The following is a 16,973-nucleotide window of genomic DNA, read 5'->3' on the forward strand; positions in this document are numbered from 1 at the left end:
CAAAAAAATGCAGCTGTCCCTCTTTAAATGAAGTGCTGACTGATGACGAAGCAGCTTTGGAAACCCGACAAAGCAACACTTCCCCATCTCCTTCACACTATTCATCTTTTTTTTCCCTGTTTCTTATCATGCCTCTCCTCCTTCTTCACTCTGCATTGTTTTTCTGTTTCTTATCACCACTCTGTTCCCGTTTTCTCATCTGTACCATTTGCTTTTGCCATTTTGTGTCTGATTTTCCTTTCCTTTCCTTTCCTGCAGGCTGGAGGAAAACATTACCACCCCAGCTGTGCGAGATGTGCCCGCTGTCACATGATGTTCCTAGAAGGAGAAGAAATGTACCTGACAGGTAATCAGGATATTGTGTGTTAACTAGCAAAATAAGTTTCCCTTGTATGAAGTGGAAGAAAATTCCACTATCAACCTGAACTTGGATAAAACAAAGCTTAACATTTAATAATAATTATAACTTCTGAATATAAAAGTCTGAATATATTTGTTAGGAAATCAATTTAGTCTGAATTTATGTCTCCATAGTCACAAATGTGCTTCTGCATTTGTACAGTTAACAGGCATAAAAATAGACTTCTAGCTTCAATTGAATTAGTACCCTGCAAGTATCCAGATGGCCTCTGTGTGATTCTGCATCTGTGGAAGTGTGTGTGTGTGTGTGTGTGTGTGTGTGTGTGTGTGTGTGTGTGTGTGTGTGTGTGTGTTGGTATTACTAATGTTGTGGGGACATTAACATGTTTACTCATATTTTGAGGACAAGCTTCCCTTATGGCAAATACTTATAATAATTTAATGACTTCTAGGTAAGTGTATATGTATGTGTATGTTTACACCTGTGGTGGACACAGACATAAGACTAAGATTTAGATCTTGGTACTTGGCTAAAATGTCCTCAGTTCCAACTAATGTACCATGCGTCATTTCCTGAAACCTCTGCAAAGGACTGCATGAGAAGGATTTGGGGGTTTATGTCTGAGTGTGTGTGTATGTGTATATATTAAAAAAAGACCAGGAATGTCAGTGAAAAATACCTTGACCTAATAAAAGATTGCGGTAACAGCCATTATATAGGTTATTGATCTCAAGTATAACACTTGTGGTAAATACACAGAAACCCACACATCCCCCTCCTCTGTCACACAGAGAGGTTGGAGTCAATTACCTGTCAGCCTTCACCTCCTCCACTGTTTCCATTACTCTCAGCTGTCACTGACAGAATTATCCTAAATGATGTTACCATCACCAGGTTTTAAATTGAATCATCCAGGAAATGTTGTTTTATAAATCAGATAACAATGACTAAAGTTAATGAGTTCAATCATGGAGATACATGAAGATAAAGAAAACTCTTGTTGTGTATATATATATGATGAATTTAGTTTGAGTCCCACATATTCAAAGAGCATGCAGCATTTATATCATACTGCTAAGTATGAATTAAAATTGGCAGATTTCTTATACCTGACAGGTGTGTTCATTTGTCATAGAACAAAGAGTTTTTATACAGTCTGACAGAGAACAGCAGGAAGATTTCCTGAAGCGTTATTTATGGTAATTGGGTTGAATCAGTCAGAGGGATAAGGAGCTCTGCTTCCTTAGTAGTGTGGAGTGGAGGGAGTTGTGATGGGTTGTCCATAATGGAGAGCATTTTGTTCAGTGACGTCCTGTCCCTCACTGACTCAAACGGCTCCAAACTCTGGCCAGTGATGGTTCCAGCCTTGTGAATCAATTTGTTAATCCTACTCGCATCTCTGGTGCTGATGCTGCCCTGCCTAGCAGACAACAGCAAAGAAGAAAAACAAATAACAAACAGGGAGTGAAACATTATAAAAAAAAAATCAAAAATACAGAAAATATGTACAAAAACTTAACAAATAACAAACTAAGTGTACTGAAAGGCATACTATGAAGAACATATGGGAAAAACATGGGTGCACTGCACACAGAAAGAACTGAGGTTAAACAGAGGCTAAATACACAAGTGGAACCTAATTGGTGAAAACAATTAGGAAAAAGCAGCAAATCACAGCAGTGAGTAAAGACAAGAAGCAAACCAACTGGACACATGAGAAAGGAGACTGCTGAATAAAACAGGAAGTGACCAAAGGAGCACACACAGACCCGGAGTGGGTGGCTGGAACACACACCAAGAAAATACAAGATGAAAACAGATATTATAAAATAGTGCAAGTGATAAAAAATTTAAAAAAAAAAGTAGGACAGGACAAGAAAAAAAATTGTGAACACTTGGCTTAATGGAGGGAAATTTAAATTTAATATTAAGTTGCTGTACCGTAACATGTGGCCGACAGGCACAGTGTCAGAGTTGCCACACAGGGTGGCACCTCCTGTTTCAGCTCATTGTCATTCTGCTGCTCTACCTCTCAAAGCCACCAGTAAAACTAAGCATTTGCATATAGTACTTGAAGACCACATATGTGAGCTTTTTAATCTATACCTGTAAGCGTGTACATTATATTCTTTATAGATGTGTTTGAGACTAATATGTGTGTCTGTGTGCTGAGCTCCTGTAAACTGCCCCAAGGTTACATTCACTCCTTTTGATTACTTTAGACATGTAGGAGGCCCGAGCAATCACCCACGTGAGGCACACTCAATTACGACACACACACGTACACCCACTCGTACATGCACACACAAACTCGAAATCCATCTCATGACACATGTCTAGAATAAGAAGTGGTTTGTGTGTGCAAGTGCATACAAAAACTGGTTTGTGTGGTGGTAGGGATTAGGAATGGGAATTAATGAGAATTTAGAGATTCCAATTCCATTATTTGATCCCTTATCGATTCTCTTATTGATTGTCATGAGGTTCTCATTGGCTCAGTTTCAAGAGTCACCATCATTGCTAAGCAGCAGTAAAGAAAATACATTCATGCAAATTAATTGCATGCTGTGGGTCAAATGTTTGCTGAGGTATTTGCCCTCTTTGCTTTGATCAGTGTTGGAGTCGTCACTCAAAAAAGTCATTATTACACATATTACACGGGACATTCTTCTTTCAAGTAATGTGGTACATTACTTGATTACTCCCAGGAAAAAGTAATTTGTGATCCTACTCGTTATATTAATTTCATAACAATATGTAAAAATATAAAAACCCCACACACACAAACACAAATTCCCAGTGAGAACACAGATCTCTAAGATCTTTCTCTTAGTAGAATCCAAAGCTAGCTGCAACAAAGCAAAGATGAAAACCAGCACAAAAAAGCAATCGCCTTCCGCTTTAGAAACGTGAACAGATAGAAACGGAGGCTGCAGCCTGTTTGCTCCTCTGCTTGTTACCTGTTGAAGTTCAGGGTCTGGCTGCTGAGGTCGGTATTGACTGAGCTTTCACTCTGGGTTCTTGGCTAGCTTAGCATTAGCATGCTCTCTCGGTGGATGCTTGCAAAGAACCAAAGTTATGTTAGCAGCATAAAGCAGTTGTTTCTGTCCAGGATTTTCCACTTTGCCATTTATCTCGTCCTTTTGTGCAATAAAAAGTTCATATCCACGCTCTAGACTGCGTCACTATTTTCCTCCTCTTACACGTGAACTGAAATCAGCTGATTGTAATTAGAGTTCAAGAACTGTTTTATGAACTAAAAATGGATGCTAGCATCTTCAAAACGGTTAAAGGATTGAATTGCTGTTATGGTTTTCCTTTCCCTTCATTCTCAACAACATTCTCAACAAAAACTTGGATTTAATGTTAGTTAATTTCCTTTCTTTAAAAATTAGCAGCAGACCATGGTGTTTTTGTTTTTTTGTGTTTCGTTTAAATGGCGAATTACATTTTCCCTTCAGGTTTGGGGCCGCTGCTTAAAAGACGTCTTTTAATTCATTTTATCATCATTACATAAATATAATGGTGGTAAAAGAAAGCACATCTTTTAGAAGCGGTACTGTAACCGGAAGGTCGCCGGTTCGATCCCCGAGCTCTCTGTCCTGGTCGTTGTGTCCTTGGACAAGACACTTTACCCTACCGCCTACTGGTGTTGGCCAGAGGGGCCGATGGCGCGCTATGGCAGCCTCGCTTCTGTCAGTCTGCCCCAGGGAAGCTGTGGCTACAACTGTAGCTTGCCTCCACCAGTGTGTGAATGTGAGAGTGAATGAATAGTGGTATTGTAAAGCGCTTTGGGTGCCTTGAAAAGCGCTGTATAAATCCAATCCATTATTATTATTACAGCCAATCAATGCTCAGTGATCACAGCTGAGTGATAAGCGATGCCAAAGAGAATCATTTTTGTTTGGCAGAATCAGTTTTTGTTTGAATGAAATGTTCCTTTCCAAGTAGAAACTGATGATTAACCACATATATTTACTCTTTACTCGGCGTAGTCTCAGTTTCAAAAGACATACAGTATGCACTTCATGTGCTCAGTGTGTACACACTTTGTATTGGCAGCATGGCTCAGCAATAAGGAAAATTTTCTGAATATTTAAATATCTTTTTATAGACTACACTTAGAATTTCAAATGGTACAAATATATAAATGTTATTACTACTTCCCTGGGTTTCACACTGGTTGCCTTCGCCTCATATTTTTGAATAGAGTTAAGATCAGATGGCCAGTTTGTTCCACTGATTACCCTTATTTTGCATAAAGTCTGTACAAAGACAGCAGAGCCTTCATTCCTACATCCCACATCTGCATGTAAGAAAACCCCCCCCCCCCAAATATCTCAGGTTACTTTATAATGGCACTATTGTTAAAAGAAAAAATAAATAGGCATGCAGCTAGTTTTCTCAGAGTTTATTTTGCACTGTGTTTGAGACTGAATTCTTTTTCACTGCACAATTTAAATTCTCCTCATCCTGTAGAAAAAGGATTTCAAGTCCAAGGCCACACATCTGTTCGACAGCAGAGTTAAAGACCGTGGGTGGGACGGGGGTGCACTGAATCACCACGCATGGTTCCTGTCTACACTATTGATTTTGTGTGGGTGTTTGTGTGAGAGCGGTGTGTGTACTTATTGGGCGTGCATAGCCTCCTGCTTTGTGTGTGCGTGTGTGTGTGCGTGTGTGTGTGTGTGTATGTGTGTTGCAGATTTATGGTGTTGATGGTGGTTGTATATTAGAGTCATGATCAACTAACTGAGTTCTTTTTGCTGGCCTGCACCGCCCCAGGGCTCAAGAAAAATGATACATAGGCAACGTGTGTGTGTACACATGCATTTATTTGTGTGTGTGTGTGTGTGTGTGTGTGCGCGCGCGTGCGTGCATGTGCGTGTGTGCACACGTGTGCTCAGGGTGGATATATTACTGTCATTATCAGATCTACATGGATATAACATCCTGACATTAGTGGTCGATTGTTATAAGAGCTACGAGATCTCATTCATTGCCTCTTTCCTCTCTTGCGCTGTAGTTCACCCTGCTCTTCTTTGTTTACTGTTGCTCATTCTTCTCTCTTTTCCCCTTAATTACTTCACTTCTTTTTCATTCACAAAATTCTTTTGCCATAACTGTTAAAGCACAATTATGCCAACACAGTCAAAAAAATATAAACAACAACACGATTATAATGTCGCATCCTGGAATATTTGATGTAATATTTTTGCGCTTTAACACTTGTTTTACTTTCTCTTTTCTGTTTAAAAAGGATGGTACAATCATGCCGGCTTCCTTAATGGAACAATTTTGAAACGTACTTAGTTTTTTTTTTTAGTCTACAATGTAATATAAGCAATGAGAAGTATTCACAGAAGCACAGCATGAAAACATGATAGCAAAACTAAAGAAAAAGTACTGAATGTATTTTTTATAATCAAGTACAGCGATAGAAGTTTCCGTATGGTTGATGATAAATCAGCTGGCTAAATCATTGCTATAGAATACAAGAAGACCCAAGTTTAAGCAAAGTAAGGCTTCTACTTCAATATTAATAACTTTGTGGACATTATTAGAAACATACAACATGCAGTTCAGCATTATTCACTTGTTCATTCGTTCCATTCTTGTTATTTGTGCAGTACTGTTTATTGTGTCTTATTTGCTAATATCTGTTGCATTTTAGGCAAAACCACAACAAGGAGGTAGAGAGGCAGGTTGCAAATAGTAACTTTATTGACCATAAAGTTGTTAACAAAACACAATGCAGAGCGTTAGCAGCAAATTCCAAGTCTAAGTCGTTTTATAAAAGCTGAAAGAAGACACAGGATAAAAGCTTGATAAAATGACAGACTGAGAAGTCATACATGCTAAAGACCCACCAGGTGGAAATGGCTAGTATAAGGTTCATATAGACTAAATTAGACAATAAGGATAGTGGGAAATGAGCAAAGGCAGGAAATAGAGCTACATGAGGGACAGGCCTTCAAAATAAAATAGGGAGTCACTAAAAGATGACATGGCAAAAACAACAAAATTTGGGGATCACGTGTCTTAAATTGTTTTCACACATTCAGAATGTCACTAAACATTAATGACAGGTGAAGATGATGACATGAATAAGAGTTGGCCAAACTAAAAAGATGAGTTACTGTGAGAAAAACATCTGTTTAATTATGGTTGGGATATTTCAGTTTAGACAAAGGAGTGGACAGAATTTTTATTTTTCCCTCTTGATATTTATCTGTGTAGGAAACTACAAGAGCTACATCCTCTCTTATCAGTTTAGATAAACTGCCTCCACACACACACACACACACACACACACACACACATACACACAGTGTCTCGTGTGTGTGTGTGTGTGTGTGTGTGTGTGTGTGTGTGTGTGTGTGTGTGTGTGTGCCTTTGATTGATGTTGATGCACTTGAGAAAAGCTGATCTGCTCTTCATAGGATCCCATAAAACTGTATGGCTGCTGCCCACACGCAATAAACAAAGTAAACTGAGATAAAATCGCATGTGTGTATGTGCAGGTTCAGAGGTTTGGCACCCCATGTGTAAAGAAGCAGCTCGGCTGGAGAGGAAACTGAGGGTGAGTGTTACTCAAAATACCTGGAAGCCCCTGCTCTTCCTCTCTGTTTCTGTTTTTGTCCTCTCAGTGGTTCTCTCTTTCATGCTGTGTCTGAAATGTCTCACTGTTGTTTTAAAAGCAGGTATGTCGCTCTTAGCATTGTAAGAAATGTGCTCAAATCTGCCCTCAGCGAATTTAGTTTTATATATAAAAATTTGGATAAATAGACTTTATTTTGCTGTTCATTTATAAAAGATTTCATTGTAATATATAGTTCGTCACCAGATTGTTCATACTATTGTTGTAGCTTTATTTAACAGAAATTGTCCAAACACAGCATAAAGTCTTATTGTATTTTTTCAAAGCATTTCATCGAAAGTAGAGCTGCAGACCTGCACTTTGACAGCTCTTGCCAGAGCCTGGTGTTATCATGAACATGCAAATAATAATCATCACACCGTGGCAGAAAAGGAAGTTGTAACTTTACAAAACACATACACACACCTACACACACCTACACACACACACACACACACACCTACACACACACACACACACACACACACACACACACACAGGGAATATGAATGTTAAAAGCAGGAAATTAACATTTGTTGTCAAATGATTGCTCAGCTCAACCGGGAAGTGAACACGTCAAGAAAAAAAGTGAGATTCAGCTATTCCAGCACATAGAGGAACATTTACAAGAACACTTACATGATTAAGAGTTGGCTTAATAATGCTGTCACAGTAAAAACATAACAGGTACAGAAGTGTTAGTTTGCAGCTATAATATTCAGTACAAAGTGGTTCTCTATCCTGAAAGATTAATACTGAAGAAAAAGTCAGGTATCCGCCTTTTTAAGTCTTTGTATGAAGTCAAACAGATTTGATATCTATAATATTACACAGTTCTGGCTGTGAGCAGAGAAGCTCCATCCACTTGCTTTATATTACAAACAAAAAAGCAGCATTAACAAAACACACTTTTTTAAGTGAGAGGCTAGATAAAGTATTTTAGTTTACTTATTTATTTTTAATTTGGTCTATATTGACATTTAATATCACACGGTTGATGCATGATTTTGCAGCTGCACCTGCATGCTGTGAATCTCCTGTTCTACCACATCTATTGGATGTTGATCTGGTGACTGTGGAGGCCATCTGGACTCATTGTAATGTTCCAGAAACCCTTTTTGGGGTGGTTTTAGCTTGGTGTGACTTGGTGCGTTAACTTACAGCTATTAGAAGATGAGCACACTGAGGCTTGATGCTGAGTAGTAAGGATGGAGTCCAGAGTGTGTCCCATAGACCATCATACCACCATCATTATACCACTTTAAGTGTTGATACAAGGCAGGATGGATCCAGGCTTTCATGTTGTTTACACCAAATTCTCACCCTGCCGTTCAAATGTTTGAGCAGAATTCAAGGCTTATTACCAGGTGACCGTTTTCCAATTGTCTGCCGCCCAGTTTTGGTGAGCCGATGTAAATTATAGCCTCAGTTTCCTGTGGTACTGGAGGTACTGGTGGTACTGGGTAACCAACTCAAGGTTTGAGGTGATGTGCTTTCAGAGATGATCTTCTGGATACCTTGGCTGTAACGAGTGATTATTTGAGTTACTGCTCCAGGTTCACTTTTTTGAGTAATGCATTAAATTAAAGTACTTTTCTGCGCTCACTGTTGTATTTAAGCTAACTTTATTCACCTTCTTGCTCTCACTGACATTTGTCCCACCAGCTGAGACGTACCTCCGAGACAGCATCCATTTCTCCTCCAGGCTCCTCTCCTCTCCTTGGCTCTCCTCACCGGCTCATCTGTGTGAGTAACCGTCACCATGGCTACGTCACATCTGTCACTCAAACATAACCAGCATAGACAGAAGCACAAAAGAGACCCTTAAAGCTCAGGCGGTCTGTGCTATCAGTCTCTCAGCAGACTTCTTGTCTGTCTGTTGCCGCTCCCTGCCTTACTGTATGCCTACTAAAAGCAAATTGCCAGACTACTAAAGCCTTAATATGCCTTTTATAATAAGCAGGCTTTTATCTTAAGCCCTTTAGTTTCCTATCCAGAGTTATTGTCTTACAGTGCACACTTTTTAGCTCTATCTTAGATCGTTTAATGTCATGTTTAAATTTTTACTGGCCCATCAAAGATTTCAGTTTAACCTGCTCACCTGAATGTTTACCATTGCCTCATTTCCCTTCCTGTATGCTACCATATGTGTGATTTTCTATGCAAGAATTTGGGTGCCTCTTCTGTTGGTGATCGAGATTGGCTGTTTACAGCCAGTCTTCTACTTATGGTTTGGTCTTCATTTAATGTGTATCCCTGTCTACCTGTCTCTCTCTAACAGGCTAAGGGTGATGGGGATGTTTTGGAATATAAGCAGGTGGCAGCACTTCCCAGGGTTAAAGCCATATATGACATTCAGCGGCCCGACATTATTCCTTATCAGGCCGACCATGCACAGACCCACCTCTCAGATGACACTTTGGAGAGATGCAACCGTAGGCAGGTAGTCACACACACACAAACTCACTATTTGAATTTCTTCCGGTAAAAATAAATTGACCATAAGGTATTAAGAATAATGAACAGTAACAAATATCTTTTATTTCTCCTCATATCCAGTCATTGGGCTCCTTATCACCATACTCTCATGTAAGTACTCCCCCACCTCTTTGTGTAATGGTTGAGAAGGTAATCCTTACTCTAAAGTATTAAATACAAAAAGAAAATAGATGTAACCGGTTTTAATTTTAGAACTCAAAACAGTACAGTTGAGTGATATCAAACACCGGCAACATTTGAATACAAAAAGACATAGTTTGATATTTTGGGACATAATTTTGTACCCTTGAGATATACCATCTTAATTAGTAAACTTTAGAAGTGCTGGTAGGTGGATTTTGTTCCCATCAGGCTGCATGCTTCCTCTGATTCCAGTCTACATGCTACGCTAACCTAACCACTTTCATATTTAATGCGCATCTATTTATATGCTAATATTATTGTTTCAGTCTTGGCATGAAGGAAAGTAACCATCCAAGTATTTCTTTAATTTGTGCCATCATTGTAACGGCACCGTGATAGTCTTCACTGTCTGTGTTTAGACTACATCTGCACATGTTTGTGCACTAGGACTGCTAGCAGCATACACACCATGTAGGTTAATAAACTGCTGTCAGCATGATTAAAACTGTGTTGTGGAAGTAACCTTGTGGTCTACTTTACTGCCTTTAGTAAATTAAAGCACATTACTCAGACAGCCTCTAAAGCAGCCTTTCCTTTCAGGATCTCTTGGATGGCATGGAGTTAAGAACAAGACGTTCCTCCAGCTCCCCCTATACCGACTCACCTGCACACAGTCGTCACGGAGGCTCCCCACTGCATTATTATGTCCCTGGTAATACTCCCACTCAAGCAAAGACACACACACACACACACGCACACACAGAGAAAAATAGCTGGATAGAAAGTCTTTGTGTGGGTGCAACTCACATTTGCATGCACATGTAATCCATCGGGTTATTTGTCAGTGTATCTTTCAATACCCTGTCTGTCTTACTGTTTGTGGATGTGGGTCATTGATGCTTTGGTTTCTCTCATTGTGATTGGCTGGGCTGAGTGCAGGCAGTGAAAGTGGCAGGAGTTCTCCTTATTATAGTCAGCCAGAGCCCAGGTGTGCTACACCCACCAACACCTTCCAAGGCCCCAAGCATTTCCATGTGCCAGGTAGGCCGTTACTGTGTATGTAGCCCTGACCCTAACCTGTTAACTAACCAAAACTTCACCACGTCAGACCAAAACTAATCCACAGTTCACTGATGGACCTCATTTGTTATTACTATATATCAGCTATAGCAGCTGTTCTCCTGCATTCATGCACACAGGTTTTAATTGGATTAAAATAATAATTTGATATTTTGTTGTCATTTTTGAAATAAAAAAATCCTTTATAGTCATGGCAAAAAAGTACACTGTCTCAAGTCTAAGGTTTTACATATGAGGACATAATAAAAAACAAGGTGGTCCTGAGCAGGTGTTAGAATGAGGTAAATACAACCTCAGATGGACAACAAGCAACTAACTAACAACAGCTGAGCCAAAATGTAGAAGCTGTGTGTGAAAGAGAAAATACGGTCCATGATTCAGTCGCTTGTAGAATCACCGTTAGTAAATTGAAGTAAACATTTTCTATACAACATTATTCATCTCTCACATCATTGTAGAGGAATTTCTGCTCACTCTGCTTGACAGCGTTGCCTCAGTTCATTGAAGTTTGTGGGCATTCGTTCATGGACAGCTCTTTGAAAGTCCCACCACAGCATTTTATTCAGGTTGAGGTCTGGACTTTGTCTTGGCCAAAGCAACCTAGATTCTTTTCTTTTTCAACCATCCTCTCATATATTTTCTGCTGTGCTCGTTTATTGTCCTGGTGCATGACCAAATTTCTCTCAAGCGTTAGCTGTCAGAGGAGTTCAAGGTTCCCAGGTCCAGTGGCTGCAAAACAAACCCAAATCATCACCCCTCTACCACTGTGCTTGACAGTTGGTATGCTGTATTTGATTTTTACCAAACATGGTGCATTATGTGCACTATAGCCAAATACCCACAGTTTAGTCTCATCTGTCCAAAAGCCATTGTTCCAAAGGTATTGAGGGTTTTCCAGATTCACCTTTGCAAACCTGAGCCATGGTATAATATTAATATTTAGAAATAATCAGCTTTTTCCTGGCACTTCTGTTATCTTTTTTGCCATTGTGTTAATACATCTGAATGCTCTAGACCGTGGGTGTCAAACATAAGGCCTGGGGCCAGAATCGGCCCAGGAAAGACTCCAATCCGGTCCACTGGACGGCTTTGAATCTCCTCCTTTGTGAAGGAGGGGATTGCTTTTGGACTTTTAACTGTATTTTCATAACTTTTAAAGTTTTTCCTCTCAATAAATATCTCCTACATTTCCATTAGTACTACAACAAGTAGTTAAGTAATTGATAATAAAACACAGAAAATGTACTGTTTTTTCCACTATCTACTATCAAAATTGAGCTACAAGACCTTTTCTGTAATTTTATATATTTATTGATTTGTGGTGACAGATTTCAGGGGATCCATGGGTGAGGGGGCGGGTGGGCGACATCGACGCCCAAGTTTGTGAATATGATAAGTGACATAGAAGTTTCAGATAGGTGTATAGCTGTATCTAGGAGGCTGAGGGGGTAGCACTATTTTTGTTTTTGTTAATGTTCTTTTTTTTTTTTTTTTTTGTTATAATGTCGTGATAGTAAAAACCTTAAAATTCAGGATTTACTTTCTTTTTACCATGACTGTAACTAAAGAGTAAATTTGAATATTGAGTAATTATTGTGATGGAAGAACAGTCTTCTTGCTGGTTCCAATTTATCTACCCCCCTAAAAAATGAGTCACAAAAAAGTAATTTGAGATATTAATTACTAATGAGCACGATCCATCCATCATCATCTAGAAAGAGGAACAAAAGTTTTTCTGTAATTCATTCATTTTCATCTTTTTTTATTTTCTTTTATCCTTTTGCCTTTGTCCTTATTTCATTGATGTTTTAACAACCATACAATGTATTAATCCTCCTCTCTCATTGACCAATGGGCACTCTTTGTCTATTTTGTCTTTCTCATTTGCAGCTTTTGTGTAACATACGAGTACTTTAGTACTGTCATCTTGCAACAAATATCGGTTAATTTTATTTTAAGAGCCCATCAACCCTCCACTTTAACAACTTAACGCCTCTCTCCTCTCTGAATGCTTCACTCTGTCTTTGCTCCCTTCACTATAAAAGGCCTCTTCTTCTCAATATGAGCTGCATATTTGATTTCCCTCCATCATTCCCTCTTCCTGCCCCCACTCCATTTCTCAATTTGTGTTTCCTCAAGCTTTTTTTCCTCTCGCCAGCCCTGAAACAGCATTTCCTGCTTACTTTCAACAGAGTACGAAATGTATCTGCTGGATGCTTTTATTCAAAGTGTCTCAGAGTGTCATGTGCATACACATTTAGTGCATACAAATAAGGTTGCAAACTTGGTTGCATTTGTGGCACACAGTGTGAATGGAAATGTTTTCTGTTTTTTTCATTATTTATTGTTGTATTAAAGGCTAAAAGGCATTTATAGTTTACTGTGGCATGTTGTTGTGGCGCTTTCCTGTTCTTGTCTCTTCTTAGTTTTTTCTTTTTAATTTGGATCAACTTTAATTGCTCTCCACCCTCATCTTTATTCTTGTGCCGCCTGCTTTTCTTTCCTGTATTAAGCCTGGGAAGCTGTATTAATCAACCTCGGCATGTTAGTCAGGTTGTCTGGATGCAAGGCAGCACCTCTGCAGTACCAGTTTATCACCTGTTCTGTCAGCTTCTGTCGTGCTTAAGACTGTAAATGTATACAACTAATTCGGTGGGGGAGGTTAAACAAGGAAAGCCAGAATATTTAACTCCTCCGCTCTCCTCTGTGCACTGCATACTGGGATTTTGTACGGGAAGGTGATTGGTATAGTTTTACCTTTATATACAGTTTGCATGATATCTTTAAAGAAATGTGAGGTTAATTTAATTAATTATCTCATTAATTGTTGGTGTAAAGCTATGCATTGAGGTACTGGTGTTCTCCCCAGAAATGGTGTCCCTCTCTGGGGAAAAGCAAGTGATGCTAACAACACAAATAGTGCAACTAATGAAAAAAAATTGAAGGAGGAAGTGTCGCTGTGGCAGGTGATGCAGCAGGTTCAGCTTCAGTTGTATGAGATTAAAGATGAAAAAATGGTGGATGATGGTTGACATAATGTGGAAATACATTTTTCCCCTCCCTGCATCTGAGCAAATTCTAGACTTCTGTAAAAAAAATTATTACTGATGACTATAGTTCTGATAATCAGCATTTCTGTCAAGGCAAACGTATCCGACCTACCTTCGTTTCACCTTTGTCAAGTGTGGTGAAGGAAAATGACCTCAGTGTTGTGAGAAGAAAATGTCATTGATTTGGAGGTCTAGTCAGTAGTTTTGAGCTTGGGTTTGTGTTATAAAAGCATATGTTTTAGGTTTACTTCCTGTATGTTCTCACCTGTACCTCGTTCCCCACCATCAGTGTTCACAACATAAGGTATATTCCTGTTCCCTTTCTTCCTGTGTGCACCTTCTTTGGTCTCCTGTTTTCCTTTGCTTACGTTTTTTATTTTGGATTTCTGTTAATGCCACATTATGGATTTTTAACATTTTGGACTTTGATTTTACCCTGAATAAAAATCTTGCTTTGTAATTCAAGTGTGCCATTCACAGCTCTGCACTCAATATTGCACATTAGGGCCATGATGTCACCCTAATGATTTTTCAGATCACCATACAGCTACAGAAGACACCTTCAGCACCAACTGTGGCAAATTAACATTCAGAAGCAGACCCCTCCTGTCAGTCTTTCTGAAGTCAGTGGAGATTAAGAAAAGATCACTAATATCATTATTTCAACATTGGGAGTTGGTAAGAAACACAACATCGTCATCAGTAATAAGAATTGCAAAAAGCTAGGAGACAGGAAAGAAATCTCACATGAAAGGCAACGAGGTTCTTGATTAGAATCTTTGCTAATGATATAGATCAGAGATGTCAGATTCATTTTACATCATGGGCCACATACAACCCATTTTAAGTGGGCAAGACTAGAAACTGTCACCAAGTGCTTGGTCAAAGCAAGCACTTGTTTGATTGTTGGGTTTTTTTCTGTATTATTGTAGACTCTTTACCTTACAATACAACGTGCCTTGAGGCGACTCTTCTTGTGATTTGGCACTATTTAAGTAAAATAGAACTGAATTGAATGGATGCCAGTCATGTAGATGGAGGGATTACCTACACTGAAGTTGAACTTTCCTTTGAGAAGACTTTTTTTACTACCATTCAGCAGCTCAGTTGTGACTCCCTGAAGAGCCCTATAGGCAACAAAAAAAAGGAGAGAGAGATGTTAGGGTTTGCTAAGAAATCAGAGACCAGCTTCACTTCACTGTACAAACTATAAAAATAGCTGAATCTTTTAAATACATTTAAGGATGGTCTGGAAGCCATTATTCATTATATTCAGACTTTCAATAACTCGCACTATTGGACAATTTAGGCCTTTGTGTCTAGAGGAAGAAAAAGCAGATCATCTTTGTTGCAGATGCTATTTCATGGGATAAGCTGTTGTATTCAAATACTGCTATATTGTTGAAAATAAGAGGACTTAGCAGCTACGTCACTGTACAAAGAGGCATTAGGCAGGGTTGGCCCCTATGTGGTCAGCCATATGCTGTTGCCTTTTAAATCAGCTTAGATGGGGTCTCACAGGTTTAACCTTTGCTGCAGTTTCACGTACATGAACTAATGTGCCTGCTTATGCTGATGATGCAGCTGTGTTGATTACTCGTCATAACAATTCTGCACATGATCGCATAAAACACCACTAAGATATGTGAGCACACCCTTTCCAAGAGTTAACTGGTTGAAGAAGGCTCGAGATGTAAATGGCAGCTGGCACTTCCATCTAGGATGCACTGGAGCAGAAAGGGATGAAAAAAAATTGTGTTTTTGGAAAAATTATATTCTGAAAAGAAACTGACAGGGTTCTGAGGAGAAAAATCATTGCCCAAACCATCTAGCAACAGTTTGACTATAGGATGAGGTATTTGGTTGTGAATTATTTTGTTGCCACTTGACTGTTGTTGAACCTTCAAGTACACTTTTAAAGGAAATACAAATAGGACTGGCTAACTTTTTCTTGGGAGGATATCACTGGCTCAGATGTGCATTTCTGTTGTCACCTCTGTGTGAAGGTGGGCAGAGTCCGGTGGTTGCTTTTCTCTGAATAGAGTTCATGTGGATGATTGTATCGATTTTGGAGTGATAGAAATGTCCTCTGCAGAGTAACTTGTGGATCACTTGATCTCACTTTCTGAACATATTTATGTGTTGTAGCCACACTATGTACAGGTTGGGGTTGTAAATATGTACAGTAGCTTTCCTTTGTGGGATCAATAAAGTATCTGTCTAATTGTACAAAGAAATTGGTTTATTAAAGAATTAGTTAAAGGTCAAAGTTCTCCTCTTCTCTGAATGTTTATTTTGCTTTTTCTCACCAACTGACTCTCTTTTGTTCTCAGCTTCTGAAGAAACTAACATCTATAGAAAACCACCCATCTACAAGAGACAAGGTTGGTTAATTGGTCAAATTTTTGTGATTTCAAAACCTTTTTTGGGGCTGTGTATCTGTCCAGTTAGTTGATTCTTGTGTTCATTGTAGCATAGTCTTAGTGTGATAGTTCTGTGTGTCTGATTTAAAGAACCAGTTACAGAAAAGATCTGAGTTAAAGCTGCAGTATAGATTTATGGACACACTTCTTTGTTGTCTGTAATCTGCTACCTCTGATTAGATTCAGTCTTCTTAGGATTTTCTCAACATGGAAACACTCAGAATAAATGAAAGAATTTCTTCTGGACCCTTACACAGCCTTAAAGTAGCTGCAGTTTGACCCATCCCGTTCAGTTAAAAAGTTTATGGTGTGAATTAACTCTAATTTTGTTCCCCAATTTTTCAGCTCTTGTCAGTTGTCCACTAGATAAGTTTCACCTTCTGAAACTAGAAAGGTTGATGGCCTTTGGGTACTGATCACTTGTCCCTGTTAAGTAGGCTTTGGTTGGAATGGGGTAAACGGTCTATGAAAAGCCTAAGAAATACATGTTTAAAATGCAATTTCATAGTGAAAAATGATAAAACTACAAGAAATGAACCCAACATAAAGCAAGATGGCAGACACAAAGCAAAGCACCTCTTGGGGTAAACCGACAAACTGACAAAGGGGACAATACGGGACCACGCACACACACACACACACACACACACACACACACAGAGGGGTGACTGGAGGTGAAGCACAGGTGGGAACAAGGCACAGGTGAAAGCAATAATTTGGCAGATAGTCACAGCAGAGAAAAAGACCATGAAATAAAATTAGAGGTGTGGTTGTGCAGTTAATGTTGCTTAGGAAGG

At 39.1% G+C, this 16,973-nt stretch overlaps 1 protein-coding gene across 2 annotated transcripts in view; it reads left to right on the top strand.

Moving 5' to 3' along the window:
- LOC146624437 (actin-binding LIM protein 3-like) overlaps positions 1–16,973 on the top strand; it is a 53,792-nt gene that overhangs the window by 21,625 nt on the left and 15,194 nt on the right. Inside the window, exons 7-14 of one of the 2 annotated variants that reach the window (XM_085363924.1) lie at positions 259–346; positions 6,886–6,944; positions 8,667–8,747; positions 9,283–9,444; positions 9,561–9,590; positions 10,224–10,335; positions 10,563–10,664; positions 16,087–16,137. In XM_085363924.1, coding sequence (XP_085220050.1) covers positions 259–346; positions 6,886–6,944; positions 8,667–8,747; positions 9,283–9,444; positions 9,561–9,590; positions 10,224–10,335; positions 10,563–10,664; positions 16,087–16,137 — 685 coding nt within the window. The remainder of the gene's footprint in view (positions 1–258; positions 347–6,885; positions 6,945–8,666; positions 8,748–9,282; positions 9,445–9,560; positions 9,591–10,223; positions 10,336–10,562; positions 10,665–16,086; positions 16,138–16,973) is intronic. The other variant, XM_085363925.1, reaches the window with a different exon arrangement.

The sequence above is a fragment of the Diplotaxodon limnothrissa genome, linkage group LG10 (genome assembly GCF_057381915.1).
Source record: "Diplotaxodon limnothrissa isolate DT_005_m linkage group LG10, D_limnothrissa_male_GT1.1, whole genome shotgun sequence".
Taxonomy (NCBI): domain Eukaryota; kingdom Metazoa; phylum Chordata; class Actinopteri; order Cichliformes; family Cichlidae; genus Diplotaxodon; species Diplotaxodon limnothrissa.